At 44.8% G+C, this 16,503-nt stretch overlaps 1 protein-coding gene across 5 annotated transcripts in view; it reads left to right on the top strand.

Annotated features, from left to right (window-relative positions):
* Positions 1-16,503, top strand: part of ASAP1 (ArfGAP with SH3 domain, ankyrin repeat and PH domain 1) — a 340,245-nt gene that overhangs the window by 229,438 nt on the left and 94,304 nt on the right. For all 5 annotated transcript variants that reach the window (XM_026495401.4, XM_026495402.4, XM_057307952.1 and 2 more), the window contains 3 exons: positions 8,636-8,710; positions 9,219-9,268; positions 15,576-15,705. In XM_026495401.4, the coding sequence (XP_026351186.1) occupies positions 8,636-8,710; positions 9,219-9,268; positions 15,576-15,705 (255 nt within the window). The remainder of the gene's footprint in view (positions 1-8,635; positions 8,711-9,218; positions 9,269-15,575; positions 15,706-16,503) is intronic.

Genomic DNA, 16,503 nt, shown 5'->3' with positions numbered 1-16,503 from the left:
ATCTTCTAATATTTTTTCTATTTATAAATCTTTTTTATCAGATGTGTATTTATCGCCATAACTTTTTAACCACATTGGTTTCATACTATAGTGCTATTTGAGAACCTGATTTTTCACTTATTTATGTATTCTGAAATTTTTTTTCTGGATTTGTAAAGCACTGTAGCCTCAGACCTTTGCTTAATTGGAAGCATATAGCCTCTTAACGCAGAGCTACCGTAGTTGAGATGGGGTAGGGAGCCTAGAGCCTCTCCCGCAGTCCGTGATGTACCCCCCAGCAGGGTCTGCAGGACCCCTCGGCAGTGTCCGTGACTTCATTTCTGACAGCTCTACAGAATGTCCATCATTTATTCGCCCCAGAAGTTATTTCCCCAGTCTCCTATGTGGAACGTCTGCATTGTTGCCGTGTTCTCACCTTTGAGAACAAGCTTCGAGGGCATCATTTGAAATTTCTGCATGTGCCCTGACAATAGAGTATTTCGATGTTGGCCCTCATTACTGTGTGAATTCAGTTTGCATATTTTTATTTCCCCTTCCTTCCCTATTGTTCGAGTCAGTTAGGAACTGGAGAGAAACTGCCTGGAGCCCAAGACCCTGGTCTGTTCTTGCTCCAGTCAGATTTAAGAAGCTCACTTTCTTGAGGTATTTCAGAGTTTTTCAAAAGGTTCTGTTTATATTGTGCCAGAAGTTTTACAGTAGACATTATGGACGATATAAAACAATCTGGGATTTGGTAGGAACGATGAACTGACCCTTCTAACTCTTCAGCATCACTACAGAATTGTTTAGTTACTGTTTTTGTTACTTAGTTGGAGGCAGGGGGACGGGGCCACATCCTTTCCACATCCTGCTGTGAGACAGCGTGAGCAACTCCCTCTGCCTGTTCTCATCCAATTGGTCTGGATTTTTTTCTGGTGCGTTCAGTCATACCTCAGTAGCTCATTTTAAGCTATAAGAGTACTGTACCTGGAAGGTATATGAGAGACCTTGTAGACCTTTTGTTTTGTCAGCGGCAGAAATGAGAAGTGACCAGCCTCTACCCACACAGCCAGGTGGAGGCAGGTTCAAGTCTAGAACACCCTTCTTCTCCAGTTGTCAGACAAGCCTGGCAGCTGCTGAATGAAAGGTACCCTTGGTGTGTCACCCCCAGCCATATCCTGGGAGCAGAGCTAATCTCCTGTCCTTCTCCTAAATCTGCCCCCACCTCCCTGCCTTCTAATCCGGAAGTGCAGCGTGCTCCCGAAAGACCAAAACCGGCTCAGATTGTGTAACCCTTCTGAACCTTGGAACAGCTTTCCCAGGTATGGAGAGGAGTATATTTGTTCAGTCATTTACTCCATCAACAAGCATTTTATTTGGCATGTCTCCACTGTCCTAGGAGTTTGGTATAACACAGTGGTAGACAAAACGGCCATAGCTCCTGCCTTCAAGAAGCTTTGCTCTAGACAGTAAAGAAACAATCAAGTGCTTGTAAAATGCACTGTGCTCTGAAAGTGAGCCTCCTCTGCCTAGTTAAGACCAAAGGGAAATCAGACTGATATAGAAGTGGGCTCAAGACCTCACTGAAGAGGAGGCATGGAGACTAGAATAGGAGGCTCTTTGCCAGTAGCCAAAGGAAGAGTGGTCCAGGCTCAAGGTAGAGCGTGTGCGTGGGGGACATAGCTTGATGGATTGAGAACCGGAAGAAGGGCTGACATGGTTGATGGGCAGTGGGAACGGGTAGAGGGGCTTCAGACAGGTTGCCAGGGCCTGACTTAAACTGGGAGGTTGGATTTGAATCCAGGTCCATGGGAAGACATTGATGGCCTTTGAGCAAGAGAGTGATATGATATGATAGTCACTTTAAAAGATCACTTGACTAGTAGGACTCAGGAAATGAGAATGGAGTCAGTAAGAACGTTAATTAAAAACCTAACCATCTGCTTACTCACTGTTTGACCTTGGGCAAGTTGCTTAACCTCTCTGAGCCTGTTTCCTTATTAATTGGGTAAGACCAAGAATCATCTTACTGAGTTGTTGTGAGCAATAACTTTAGATAACATATGTTAAACACAGCACCATCTGTCATTTTAATAAATCTAATTCAGGCTGCTCTGCCTGGATTAGAGCACGATCTATAATAGGATACATTACCTTACAGTTGGAGAGACTCCCTTGCAGAGTGAGGCAGGGAAACAAGCATAAAGCCTGCTATTGGAGAGACTGTGCTGCAATATGGAGGACATTTGGGAGTCCTCCCACCTTCCACCCCAGCCTCAAAAGACCTATCCTAGTATCTGAAATGCTCTCATTGTAGTTTTTCCTCCACTAGCACTGAGCTTTTCAAGTGTGAGAAAGTAAACCTAGTTACATTTTATTAAGAGTCTGTGTTGGGAGGCATTTGGCATGCGGAGCACCCAGTATCTGTGCTGCAGCACCCCGAGCCGGCGGCCTTACCATTCCCACTACAAGCAAGGAGACCGAGTCTCTAAAGATTGAATGACTTGTCCACAGACATACCTCGCTAACTATATGTCACCTGCTTGACCCTGTGAGCCCCTGGGCACTCAGGCAGCTGTGAAGCATAAACCATTACAAATGTGTGAGCAGTGGATGAGGTGGGAACATGAGCTCTCATCGGTGCTGGATTTGTAAGTACCCTCAACCTGTGAGCAGTATTCTTTGTATCCCCTTAATGCATATGCAACCAAATGCAGTAAAGCTTAGTTCAGTAGTAGTTCAGTAGGTCGGTCCTTGTTGATAACATTTGTCCATTTTTATGTGTAGTCTGTCACAGTCTTCAAAACGTCCTGGTAATCGGCAAGGAGATAGTGCTGTAGACAGTTCACTGACTTTGGAGTCAGCCCTGGGTTGTGGTTTGACCGCTCCAACTCTCTAAGTGTGTTTGAGCACCGGACTTAGTAACACCTCCAGGGTTATCAGGAGTAGCCAGTGGAGCAGTGGCGTGGAGGCAGATGACCCTGTGGCTTGCTGCGAAGTGGGAGCTTTGTGGGATCCTTCTCCCTGATCCAGCCGCACAGCCTGGGCTAGTTGAGGAAGGTGCCAGGACACCCACTTTAAAATCAGAAAACCAAGTCAGTAAGGTTAACGGTTTGCCCAAAGTCACCCAGGCCAGGAGTAATGAGTGGCCACATTCCTCTAGGCTTCTCAGCTCCTGCTGAGAACTCTTTCCTGTGTATCATGACACCCTGGAATCGGCCTGATGACAGGGTGCCATGAAGGTGCGTGAGTAGGCCATGAAGGAGTTAACACACCAGACAGAATACCTCATTTATTTCAGGGAGTCGTAGACTTAACTGCTGGGAGCTGGCTCATTATTTTAATTGGATTTTCCAATGTGTTGAGCAAGTCAGCAGATTTACATGAGCCTTACTTTCAGCGAAACTGTGTCTGTCTGTAGAGAGGAAGGAGAGAGCACCAGCAGGCAGTGGAGAAGGAATGTCAGAATTAATGCGGGATGGCAAAGCAAGCAAATTCTGTCCTCGTTAATTGATACGGTGCCATGTGCATGTGGGCGTTGTGGGGGCACCGTGTGTAAAGCTGTGCTGCTCTCACACGGGGAAGGGAACGAGGCGCTGCTGAGTCACTGCCCCCTCTGCCTGTGCTCCTGTGGGGTGGTAGGGAGCCCCCCGGGCCGGCCAGAAGCCCCCTGGATCCTGCTTTGGGTACTGGTCAGTTAGGGGACAAAATGGATGACATGCCTCCCCTTAACTCAGAAGCATACCTTCTAGAGAGGCAAGACAGGTGACACATCAGCAACGAAATAAGATAATTTCATTTTGTAAGAACTCTAACGGGGTTAAAAAAAAATTAGGGCAGATACTTAGAGGAAAGCTGATCGTGAAGTGCTCTCTCACGTCTGGGCTTACAGGTTGCGTGTGTAGTGTCTGCGCAGTTGTAAGGGATAAGTGGTTATTTTGATCAAAACCACTATTAATTACAGTTTGTTTGCCTTAAACAAGCCACTTTTGCATAATGAAAAGGACAGACCTCAGCCTCCTCCTGTCTTTATTCCAAATTTCTGGTTGGGCTTGATGTATATACTTGCGGGGGACGTTTCCTCTTTGTGAGGAAGGAAACAGACAGCAGTTTGTTTGGAAAGCAGATATATCTACCACACCCAAACATCATTCCTTAAAGGCTGTTAATGTGTTTGCTTACTAAAGTGGAAAAAGAGGTGCTTTTAGAAACCTATCCTTCATCCTCATGTTATCTTGACTCGTGTGAAGAACTTACGTTGATTCAACTTTATCATTAAAGGAAAGGAAATAGGTTGGTACTTGAGTAAATGGGAATGGAATACTCAATAGAATTTTAGTAAAATTAATGGGAAATAATGATTTAATAGATGCGAAAGCCTTTTAAAAAAATCCATTGAGGATAATGAAGGTGGTACAAGGAAGGTTGTCCACTGATTTTATTACTGTGTTATGTTGGCCTCCTTCTGGTGACCCTGAAGATGCTTTTGTTATGCGTCAGGTTGCGAGCCTTGTTCAGGCCCTGGGAGAGATTCCTGAAAGGACTGGAAAATAAAAAAGCAGGAGAATCACAGAATCCTACAACTGTCAAGTCATGTAATCCATCACTGTCACACAGCAGTACCTTCAGATATTGGAGAAAATAGGTCTTCTCTTCATTGATATCTCCAGGGAAGGAAATTTTGTTTGGCTCCTCAATAAATATTTCTTAAAAGTTTCCTTTTCTTGAAATGAGTCTGTCTTCTTTTTGACTTTTCTTTGTATCTTCATGGTGACAAGTCGTTACTATTTACTTGATACTTAAACCAGTCTCCGTTGGGGGCGCCTGGGTGGCTCAGTCAGTTAAGCATCCGACTCTTGATTTCGGCCCAGGTCGTGATCTCAGGGTTGTGGGATCAAGCCCCACGTCGAGCCCTGTGCTCAGTGGGGAGTCTGCTTGAGATTCTCTTTCTCTCTCCCTGTCTCTGCCTACCCTCGCTCATGCTCTCTCTCTATTAAATAAATAAAATGTTTTAAAAAACACCCAAAAAACCAGTCTCCTTTGCCAGTTTTTGCAACTTAACCTGCTTTTTCCTGGGAAGTAAGGTGGGGAAAGTTTAAGTTTCAATTTTTTTTCCTGGGGCTTTTCCTTAGTCTCGTCACTGGAAAGAGTCTGAATTCATAATGCACCATATTTGGCCTTCTTGGTTTCTTATCAGCTCCCAAGAGTATGCGTGTGGATAACCACAAAGAAATTCTTAATTCTTGGGGTTTTCCACCAGCGCAGCTACGGCCCACCTCCTCCTGCCCCATGCCTGACCACGATGGCAGCACTGAAAGCTTACAGCGTTTGTCTGTTGTGTGGTCAGTACTTGGCTTTTGAGGGACTTTTCCTTCCGAACAACTCCCACATTCAGTACTAACCACAGAGTTTCATAATTCTTTCATTGTTGTAATACAGCCTTCAGACCAAGGTGGCAATAACATTAATGTATTTTTTTTCCCTGCTCCATTTCACAATGGATTTGAGGCATTGGTGAAAATAAAAATGGTTTATAGTCACTGTCCTCTCATTTTTTGTTTTAGAATTTTTTGCTTGTTTTTGAATAAACAATACAGTACATGATACAAAAAAAATGTTTTTCATGCAGAAAGGTCCACAGTAAAAGGCTCTTCCCCCACCCTCGCTCCTTGCACACCCAGCCTCTGTCCCTGCAGGGAAACAGTACCAGCAGTTTACTCTATATGCTTTCAATAATTTAAACATAAACCCATTTTTTTTGTTCTCTGTCCTTTTTTTTTTTTTAAGTTTTATTTACTTATTTAAGTAATTTCTGCACCCATCATGGTGCTTGAACGCACAACTCCAGAATCACGAGTCATATGTTCCACCCAGTGAGCCAGCCAGGTGTCCTGTTCTTTTTATACAAAACTTTGTATACTATGAATACTGTTTTACACTTTGCTTTTATCGTGTAACAATTTATCTTGGAGATACTTCTGAAGTTAGACGTAAAGAACTTTCTCATTTTTATGGCTATTGTTTAGAACTTCCATAGTTTATTTAACTAGTTCCCTATTGACAAGCACTAAGCTTTACCTCAGTATAAACAGTCCTAGGAGTGCCTGGGTGGCTTAGTCGGTTAAGCGTCCGACTCTTGATTTCGGCTCAGGTTGTGATCTCAGGGTTGTGGGATCGGGCACCACGTCAGGCTCCATGCTCAGTGGAGAGTCTGCTTGATATTCTCTCTGTCTCTCTCTCTCTTCCTCTGCCCCTCCCCCATGCTCTCTAAAATAAATAAATCTTTAAAAAGAATTTTAAAAAATGAACAGTCCTACAGAGAAGAACCTTGTGCTCACGTGATTCTGTTTTTTCTTCACTCTACAAAGACTTACTGAGCACCTACTGTGTGCTAGGCAATGTTCTAGATTCTGGAAATACGGCAGTGAACATACAGACCCTACTCGCCAAGAGCTTGCATTCAAATTGAGGATACAGCAAACACATGAGGAAACCAATGGTGAGGGATGGTAAATGTTTTGGAGAAAATAATGTTAAGGATGTCTACGAAACGAGGAAAGGTGGAGACTGGCCTGACTAGTGGAGGGCAGGTGCCTGCCTCACTTACCACATTCTGCACAGACGCCTGTGGCTCACAGGATAGTGGGTGCCGGAGGCTCACATTTCAGGAAGGAGCTCACGAGGACCCAGAGCACACTAGTATTGCAGCTAATCGTCTACAGCAGAGAGTGAGTCCTAGTAATCTTTATTTTTCCCATCTCATACCTAAGGCCAGTGTTTGTCAACTTTTTCTTTATTATTACCTGCAAACTGCCCCACCCCTCCCAAGGAGACTTTTTAAATACATTTTTTTTAAGATTTTATTTTTAAGAAATCTCTATACCCAGCATGGGGCTCGAACTCACAACCCTGAGATCAAGAGTCACACACTGTACCGACTGAGCCAGTCAGGTGCCACTTAAAGACATTTTTTTAGCTAATCACTTCCCCCATGAGGTTTTAATAGAACAGATATACTCTGTATATCAGGTTTATGTACTTTGGCCCTTTGGAGAGCCACAGCTGTTATAGTATCTAAGATGTTTTTCACCCCGCTTCCCAGGAACCAAGGCCCTTGACCTCACAGAATGAAGAGTGAATCTGTGGCTCTCGCTGTTAGCACCTGCCAGCCAGGCAGTTTCTCTGTGTGGCGTTAGTGTCATTGCATAGACAAAATCGTGTTGGTATTCAGAATCTCTTTGTCTTTGAAAAAAGAAAGAGTTGGTTGTTTTCGGTCCAGGCCCTCTGGTGGTGTGTGCCCTGGACAACTAACCTTGTGTGTTCATTGGTGGCCAGGGAGGCAAAGGTAGAATGGCAAGCTTCAGGAAGCCCCAGATGAGAGCAGTAGGCAGGAGTTGGCAGAAGGTGTCCCTTCTGCTCCACATGGCCTTGTTCCTATTTCTTATTTAACATCCATTTGGACGTTAAAAATAAACATGTATTCAGCACTTCTTAGGTGTCCCGGAACACACTAGCACTTGTCAGGTGTATTAACTAGCTCCTTCACAGCCGGCTGCAGTGGGTGATAGCGTCCTCGAGTGACAGATGTGGTTCAGAGGGTCCTACACAAAGCCTCCAAGTGTCAGCCCGGGTCCTTCTCGCCATGTTCTCCTTCTGCCTCTGGACATCACTTGGAGTGGCAAGGTGTGGCAGAGTCAGTTGCATACTGTGACCTCCTCTGTCCCTGGGATGTGAGCTGTCTCAAGGCAGGAAGTGTTTTATTCACCTTCATGTAGCGAGCTGCTGGCATGGTGGGTGTCACAGAGCAGGTAATTGGTCAGTGGTGATGGAAGGGTGGCTGGCTGGCTGGCTGGAGTGACAAATGAGCACACTCTTTCCCAGGAGTCAGATTATTTCCTGGGTGAGGGAGCCCTCCAGCCTCTCCAGCTATCACCTGGTTCTGCAAGGCCCTGCAGTCTTGGTTCCACGCAACTAAACCTGATTTCTTCAAAGTGCTAGGGGTCTTCTTGGCTCTCTACAACCATCTTTTGTACCATCTTAAAATCAAGGAGGCACAGGCCACTTCCTTGGAACAGTGAAAACCCTGCACCCTGCTCTAAATTGTGCTTCCTGAATATCTTGTCTTTTTAATGCATATGGACACAGAGAGGATACAGTAAGTAGGACAGTCGGGGTCCCTGCCCTCATTGAGATTATGTTCTGGTGGGGGGCAGAGAGTATACATATAAACAAACCAGGTAATTTCAGATAGTGACAGAGGCCACAGAAGCATATGAAAAAGAGTGGTACAAGCCAGTTGGGTAGTTCCCTCCTTCCTCTGACAGAGGCAGTTGAAAAAAAGTCAAATTAAGGTCGACCGTGTCAGTAGGGGAGCAGTGGCGGGTCTGCAGATCATTCGAGGGATTATTCACACAGGTGCACGCCTGCTGCCGCGTGGTCATCCAGAGCCCGGGCCCCCAGCTCTCTGCCCCTGTGCTGAGGGGGAGGCTGGTCTTGCCACCCAACCTCGGGGCAGCCCTCAGGGTCTGTGACCTGGTGCACGAAAGCCCTTCCACAGAGCCCGGTGTGTGTGAGATGCCCCGGCAGCAGTCGCTGAGTTTATTATTCTGTGTGCACTTCTCCTCTAACCGTCTCCCCTCTTTGCTCTGCTTTCCAGCTCCAGGGTCTGAGCCACAATGTGATCTTCACCTTGGACTCCTTGTTAAAAGGAGACCTGAAAGGAGTCAAAGGAGTAAGTGTTCAGAAATTTGATTTTCACTTTAACTGGAAAGAATTGATTTTTTTGTCGTTCAGGAGGAGAGTGGTACTTGTATTTGAAAGACACTCTGAATATTTTTAGCATAAAAAAGTACTTGGAAAATGATCATTGGAAAAGATGTGCCACTTCACATAGTGTTATTGACTGAGGAATAAGATGAGGCGCTTTCCGGAATATCGGTGAGAGCCTGCGTGGGTGCGGGCAGTCTGTGCTGAGTCTTGGCCACGCCACTGGCGACCCCCAACCCAGCCTCTCCGGGCCGCCGAGTCCTGCTTCACGGGTTCCCTGGGAAGCTCGCCCCTTCCTGCCTGCGCAGGCTCCTCGCGGGGGATGTGTGCTGTGCTGGGCGTGAGAGTGTCTGTGTCAAGCTTCACACGTCCTATAAAGGAAAGCACTTTTGCTGAGATGTTCTTTTAGAATTATTTATTGCCCTTGGAGCAAAAGTAAATTCAATCTCAGTCTCATTTTCTCTTTCCTTAAGGATCTCAAGAAGCCATTTGACAAAGCTTGGAAAGATTATGAGACAAAGTTGTAAGTAGCTTTTTGTTTATTATAGTCTTGAATTTCTTAAGAAACAGTTAACTGGAAGACTCCTCTCTTGTGGACAACAGCTTGTGTAGTACGTCCTTGTAAGGCCGAAGGGTTTGGGTGTGCTGACCCAATGAGAAGGGGTTCATCTGCCTCGTCGTCTGGAGCGAGGTGTGCGATCACTGCCGAGTGTTTCAGCGCTCGTGGCTGCTGCTACTAGCTGTCAGGCTGTAGATCTGACTGGTGCAACTTTGCTTTAATTATAGTTAGCACTTAACTATAGACTATTGACATTCCCACCTAGCAATTAGGAAGTCACAACAGCTAGTGTTCGTGACGTCCTTCTGCCTGCCAGGGCCTGCGCGCAGTGTTCCTGTGTGCGTGACCTCCGCACGGTGACCTCACTGTCTGTGTGTGGTTCGGGGGACGAAGCCTGGAGAGGCTGCAGAGATTGCAGAAGCTCACGGAGCTAGGTAGGCGGTGTCGTGCTGGCCTTTACCAGGGCTGGCGCAGCAGCGCCTGATGGGCACGGCGGGCCGGCCTGCTGGCGTCATTGCCGGAGTGTGGAGCTAGCTGATGCACGTGAGGTGCGTGGTACGGGCCTGGCTCATCTTCATCCTGTACGGATAGTACCACCTTCCTGTGTCTTTTCTTTTTTAAAGATTTTATCTATTTGAGAGAGAGAGAGAGTTTGAGTGGAGGGGAGGGGCAGAGGGGGAGGGAGAAGCAGACTCCCCACTGAGCAGGGAGCCCGATGCGGGGCTCCATCCCAGGACCCCGGGATCATGACCTGAGCCAAAGGCAGACGCTTCACTGACTGAGCCACCCAGGCACCCCACCCGTCCTTCGTTATTCTTATTCTTATTCAGAGACATCTGTACTACCAGGGGGTGGGGTGGGAGGAGAAATGGATTTTAAAGCACTTAATAAAAATCTTGGCTGTGAACTTGGATAGCTGGAAACATAAGAGAATAAAAGCCATTTCCGTCGACAGCAAGAACAGCAGAATGAAAACACAAACAAAAGAAAAACAAATTCAGGATTAAATTTGTTTTTTGCCAGGCTACTTCTGTAAATGCTTATGTGAGCAGTGCATTGCTGGAGACTTGCTGCCTTAGGAATACTTTTATGCATTGACAGTTATAAATGCAGCTGAGAACAAAAAAGGTTCTTAAAGTGGTCAGTGATGTAAGTGAATACTGTGGGCCATCCTGTCTTGCTGTATGAATGCTCATACTTGTGAGCTAAGTCCGGCCCTGCCCGGAGGCAGCTGCATGCACTGGGCTGGGGATAGAACTGAGTACACACCAAAGGGCCAAGAGTCCACAAAAGGGAGAAAAAACCTTTGCGCTAGACTTGTGGAATAGATCTCTTTTGTAGGACATGGAAATAACAAAACAAGACACAATATGTGCTCTGTCAACTAAAGTACTACCAGTATTGGGTGGTATAACTGTATTTTTGTAACAGTCTTTGCGTTGGTGGAAGAGCTTGAAGTACCTGCTGGTCAGTATTACAAATATCACGGAACATCAGTGGTTTTCAGACAATCCAGATGCCCTTCATGGCTCTTTCCTCAACTGTATTCGAACGTGTCTGGCTGTTCACTAGTCTGTATTGACCTCGAGCATCTGACCTCAGTGAGCACAGTGACCACATCATCCCTGTGTTTGGTGCTTATCTCCCAGGGCCTAGCAGAACCTTGGGTACATAGCTAGTGCATAGGGAATAGTTACTGAAAGAATGAGAGAATTATCCACATCTGGAAATCGGGAGTTAAGTGGGTCCTCATTTTAGGATTTCACCAGAAAGATTTTTATTTTTCTTTTTAAATAAGTCCCTGGCAACAAATTATTTTCCTAAGATAGGCTTCTTCCTCACTCTGTATAGTGGTACAGGAAGTAAAAAAAAAAAAAAAAAAAAAAAAAAAAACACGAGAAATAAGTATTTGATTATTTGATGTGACAGGACTCATTTGACTATGAATTACAGAAAACAAAATGATATACCCAAAAAGAAGAAGAAGTCAATTTATTAGCTGTGAGAACCCAGGGGGGCTGGTCAGTGGTCTTCATTTAGGACCCAGGAGGCAGTGAGCCATGATGGTTAAGACCGCAAACTGGGGAATCAAAGACCGTGGGAGAATCTGGGTGGTGCCCCCTTAACAGTTTTAGACTTTGAACCAGGGTACTTAACTTTGATGGTCCTCACCTGTTAAAAAAAGTAGAAAAATTACCTACTTCTCAAGGCTTCTGTGATAACATAACATGTTGAAGTAATTGCCACTGCTGCCTGGCATACGCTTGGCCCTCAATCAGTTTCTAGCAAGTTTTTTAATGACCAGTAATATTTGGTCAAAACAATACCCATACATCAGACATTAAATAGTACTTGGCATCTGTTGAGACTTACTCTGTGTATAATAGAAGCCCCGGTAACAGTGGTTTCGGCAAGAGTTTATCAGAGAACATAAAGCTTCTAGGGCAGACCGGGCGCCCATCACAGCAGTCCTTACACGCTGTACGAATGTCTGTGCTGCCCCCCAGAAGCTGAGCTCAGTGATCTGTGCTGCCCCTGGTGAGGCAGGTTCCCTTTCCTAATGAGGCACGGGAGAGGGAATCTCAAGTAGGCCGTGGGCATGCTTCTCATGGAAAGACACAGCGGTGGTCGGCCAGCCCTCCCGTCCTGCTGCTCCCTCTCCTCTTCCCACTGCTACGTGCTCCCGGGTTTGTCTGTGTCTGTTCCTCGGTGAGCTCTTGCTGCTCCTTCCTGCTTCACCCGACGTGCTGCTGCAGCTCATGAGGGCTTAGCTCTCATGCACAAGTACCTCCACCACGTCCCCCTCCTCCGTTCATCCAGTGTGGCTCATGCAGCAGTTTATAGATAAACCAGTTGTCAGTTTGGAACTTCTGTGAGTGCAGATGTTCGGTGCCAGTCAACTGGTGTGTTGTAATGGGATCTCCATTCTTATAGCACCATTTTTTGCTTTTCCTTAATGAAATAATTGCCTCATTTCTTCATTTGCTTGGTTCTATTTGAATCTTTTGTGAACTTTCGTTAGCTGTTCCGACACCTATTAATAATGTTTCTGTTTAGAAAATACACTCTGTACGTTGTAACGATGATTATATATGGATTATCATCAGGTTCTCTGTCAGTCCCTTCTTTGCTGTCCTGGAGAATCCTTGCAGAGCTCTTAGATCAGCAGTGCAGCTGTCGTCCTGGGCCGCCCCTCTGTGGGGGCTCTCCTGCCTCCTTTTTCCTGGCATAGTCCCATATTCAGCTGGCACACTACTTCCAGCCGTTTCCAGAGAACAGCTCTACAGGAGGGAAATTTTTCAGATTCTGGCATGTCCAGAAATATCTTCATTCTGCCATCACACAGAATGAAGTTTGGCTGAATGTAAAATCCTAATTTTATAACCATATTCGCTTGAACTATTGAAGGCATCGCTCCACCGTTTTCTTATTTCCAGTCTTTGCTAATGAAAAAATCCGATGCGTCTTTGATTCCCATTTCTCTGTGTGTGACATGTGGGGTCTGGCGGAGGGGGTTCATTTATCTTCACTTAGAAAATGTTTGTCTTTTGGGGCACCTGGGTGGCTCAGTTGGTTAAGCGTCCAACTCTTGATTTCGGCTCAGGGCATGATCTCAGGGTCCTTGGGATCGAGCCCCACGTCAGGGAGTCTGCTTAAAGAGTCTCCCTCTCCCTCTGCCTCTTGGCCCTGCTGTCTCTCTCTCTCTCTCTCTCTCTCAAATAAATAAATCTTTAAAAAAAAAAAAAGAAAAAAGAAAATGTTAGTCTTTTTTTTTCCCCCAAAGTTTCTACGAACTTTCTTCATGTGCCGTGGTGCGCGCATTAACCTTCTCCTTGGGATTTTTAGTTCTTCAGTTCTGTAAATGTTTCTTGTCATTCCTCCCATCTGTTTTTTTTTCTCCTGTTTATTCTCCTAAAATGCCTTACCATATAGTGTTGGACTCCCCGGGTGGTTCTTATAATTTTCCTCTCTTTTCTGTCCTGTTTGTCTATGTTATGTTTTAGATTATTTTCAACCTTTTATTCCCACTGGTCAGTCGACTTGTTTATTTGGCTGTCATATTTTCGATTTCCAAAGCCCTTTTTCTCAATTAGTTGGGAGGTTTGGGTGATCTTTTTTATAGTTTCTTGTTGTTTCATAGATACAGTATTTTAGGTCTCTGAGGATTTGATTATATTTTATAAAATATTTTTTTTCTTACTGCCTCTGGTTCCCCTATCACCACCACCCCCAACTTGTTATTTTGGTCTCTTGCTTTCATTTTGGAAGATTTCCTCAATTATCTTATCATCCGTCACTGCCCATTCATATTTGAGAGCAAAGCCCCCAAAATTTGATGGTAAGCTCATATATGTCAGCAGGGCCTGTCAAGAATGCAGTGAGCTGCCTTTTTAGGTTTTAGGATGTCGACACAGCTTTTTTCCTTCTTTCTTGCTTTCTTGCTTCCTTCCTCTTTTCTTTTCTTTTCTTTTCTTTTCTTTTCTTTTCTTGAGAGAGAATCTCAAGCAGACTCCCTGCTGAGTGCAGAGACTGACCCGGGGCTCAATCCCAGGACTCCAAGATCACAACCTGAGCCAAAATCAAGAGTCAGATGCCCAAACACCTGAGCCACCCAGTCACCCCAAGACAGCTTTTTTATCTGGAGCATTCTAAATGTCAGTCTCCAGAGGTATGTCTCCTGGCACTGTTCAGCTCCCTCAGCCCCCTGTCTGGTGATTGCCTACAATGGCATTCTAGAAACAACAAAGGCCAGGGAGGCAGGGACCCCTATTGTTTGGGGTATGCACTTTTCTCTTTTTCTCTGCGTACACCTGCTTTTCCAAATACTTGTTGAATTCTGTCATCCTTTTTTGTCTTCAGTTCTTATTTTTGGAAGATTGTATTCTTTATGATTTTAGTATCATTTTAGTGGGATTATGGAAGGAAGAAGGAATGAAGACACGTGGTCAAGTCACCACATTAACCCAGAAGTCTACTGCTATTAAGTTATGTCTGCTCCTCTCATTTCTTCTCAAATGTCTTTAGCTTCCTGGTTCTCTTCCCACGCACACCAGTGGAGAGAGCTGAGATGTTTTCTCTATCTACTTTCACACCTACTCGAGGGCCAATGTGGCATGATAAGATTGGCATTATGGTGCTAGAGGCATCCCAACCAGATTCAGAGGCATCCCATAGATTTTCCAATGGGTTGATTTTCTACCGTGTTTGTATATAGACAAGGATGTTGGCTTTCTTTAGGGTTTGAATTTCCACCACTACAATTTAAAAGAAGACTTGAAGGCTAAGTCAATTTGTCTTTGTATTCACAACTAAAATTCACTCTTCCTGAGATTGGAAGTCTGTCTTCAAGTTAGATGGATTTTCTAACAGAGGGTCGTAACCATTGGTGTTACTGCCAGAGTACCATCTATCATAGCCAAGCATTAGCCTCGGGTTGTGTTGGTGTAATATGGGCCCTCCTTCATAATTGCCTGCCTCCCTCTTGGCTGCCCCCCTGCCGAAGAACATTTCATAGGATTCCAAATCATAGATTGGGATTTCTCCCATCCTTATTTTGTACAGTCCAGTGCCAGATGGTTAAATGATTAAAGTGTGTTAAGGGGATATGGAAATGGCCCCGGTTTAGAGGAGTTTTGGAAATTAATTTTGACTGCTTTTTGTGCATGTCCACTACACATTTTGATTGTCTTGAAATAATTTTCAGACTCATCATCTGTTGATCAAGATACGCCTCAGGTCTCCAACTTTCTGATTCTTTTACAACATAAAGTACTTTACCCAAGAAAAAGTCAACTGTCAAGATTTCTTCATGCCAACCAAAATATGAGAGAATTTAAAAGAATTCATCCACGTGGGGGCGCCTGGGTGGCACAGTCGGTCAGGTTAAGCGTCTGACTCTTGGTGTCACTTCAGGTTGTGATCTCAAGGTCGTGAGATTGAGCTTTGCGTCAGGCTCCGTGCTCAGCGCAGAGACTGCTTAGGACTCTCTCTCCCCTCTGCGCGCACACACTCTCTCTTTCTCTCTCTCCTCTCTAAATTAAATAATGATTAAAACAAAATTCATCTGTGTTTAAGATCTCTTAAAAAGCAAGAGGTTTCCTAGGTAAAACTCTGTACAGTGCATGTGTTCTCTTTGATTCTTACTTTTGATCAGTGTTACCGACATGAGAGGTCCTGCCTCGTACCTCTTGTAATTAGGAAACAATCAGTGGCTCTCATTGAAGGAGAGACATGATTTTTTTTTTAATGATGGCATCTGCTTTAATTACAGTACAAAAATTGAGAAGGAGAAAAGAGAGCATGCAAAGCAGCACGGGATGATCCGCACAGAGATCACAGGAGCGGAGATCGCAGAGGAGATGGAGAAGGAGCGGCGCCTCTTCCAGCTCCAAATGTGCGAAGTAAGAGCAGCCTCTGCGAGCGTTTGCCTGCAGTTTCATTCACTGTGATCTTTCCTGCTAGGCAGGAGTTTTTATGCTTTAAAGGCAGGCTGTTTGATTATTAGAGGAGGGGACTGTTTCTTAAGGGTTCTCATCTCCATTTTTCTCCAAGCCTTTTGGGATCCGCCATTTCACTGTGGTCTCATATTTTGAGCCTTGGTCCTGTGGGGCTCTTTATGCCAAAACAGGATTCTTCGGTGAGAACTTTGTTGTTGCTTGTGAGTGAGTGTGGAAAAAAAAGTTTGGTGAGGAGTAACACTGGTGAATATGAAGTCTTCCTGGTACAGGTTTACAGCATGTTTTTTGTTTTTTTAACCACGTGTCCAGTTTGAATGAACATGTAAATACAGTAATCGTTAAGAAAGCCTGAGTTCATGAAAGAAATGTAATGAAAGCATGCTACCTTGGACATAGAGCAGTGGTTCTCAAACTGGGTTCCCAGTGAACACTGACACTCCCTGCCCTGGCGTCCTGCCCATTCTGACGCTAACGTTGTGTCATAGAGTTCCTTTTACAGTTCTCCAAAAATGCTAAAATGGGTAGAATTTTCTCGATTTTAAGTTTTTCTTTTTTAAATATTCTTTTTCCCCCCCTCATACTTTTAGCTTCTTCTCAAACCTTTCTGCTTATGAATACTTCTTCATAATAAAACAAGTGAAAAAGAAGCAAACAATATCAACAGAAAATCTTGGCCACTAGTAAAAATCAGACCTAGTAGTGTTAGTTAACTGCATAAATTAATAATGGGTTATTTTAATT

The sequence above is a fragment of the Ursus arctos genome, unplaced genomic scaffold (genome assembly GCF_023065955.2).
Source record: "Ursus arctos isolate Adak ecotype North America unplaced genomic scaffold, UrsArc2.0 scaffold_6, whole genome shotgun sequence".
NCBI lineage: Eukaryota > Metazoa > Chordata > Mammalia > Carnivora > Ursidae > Ursus > Ursus arctos.
The sequence above is the reverse complement of the archived record's forward strand: the minus strand, read 5'-3'. Positions and strand labels throughout refer to the sequence as shown.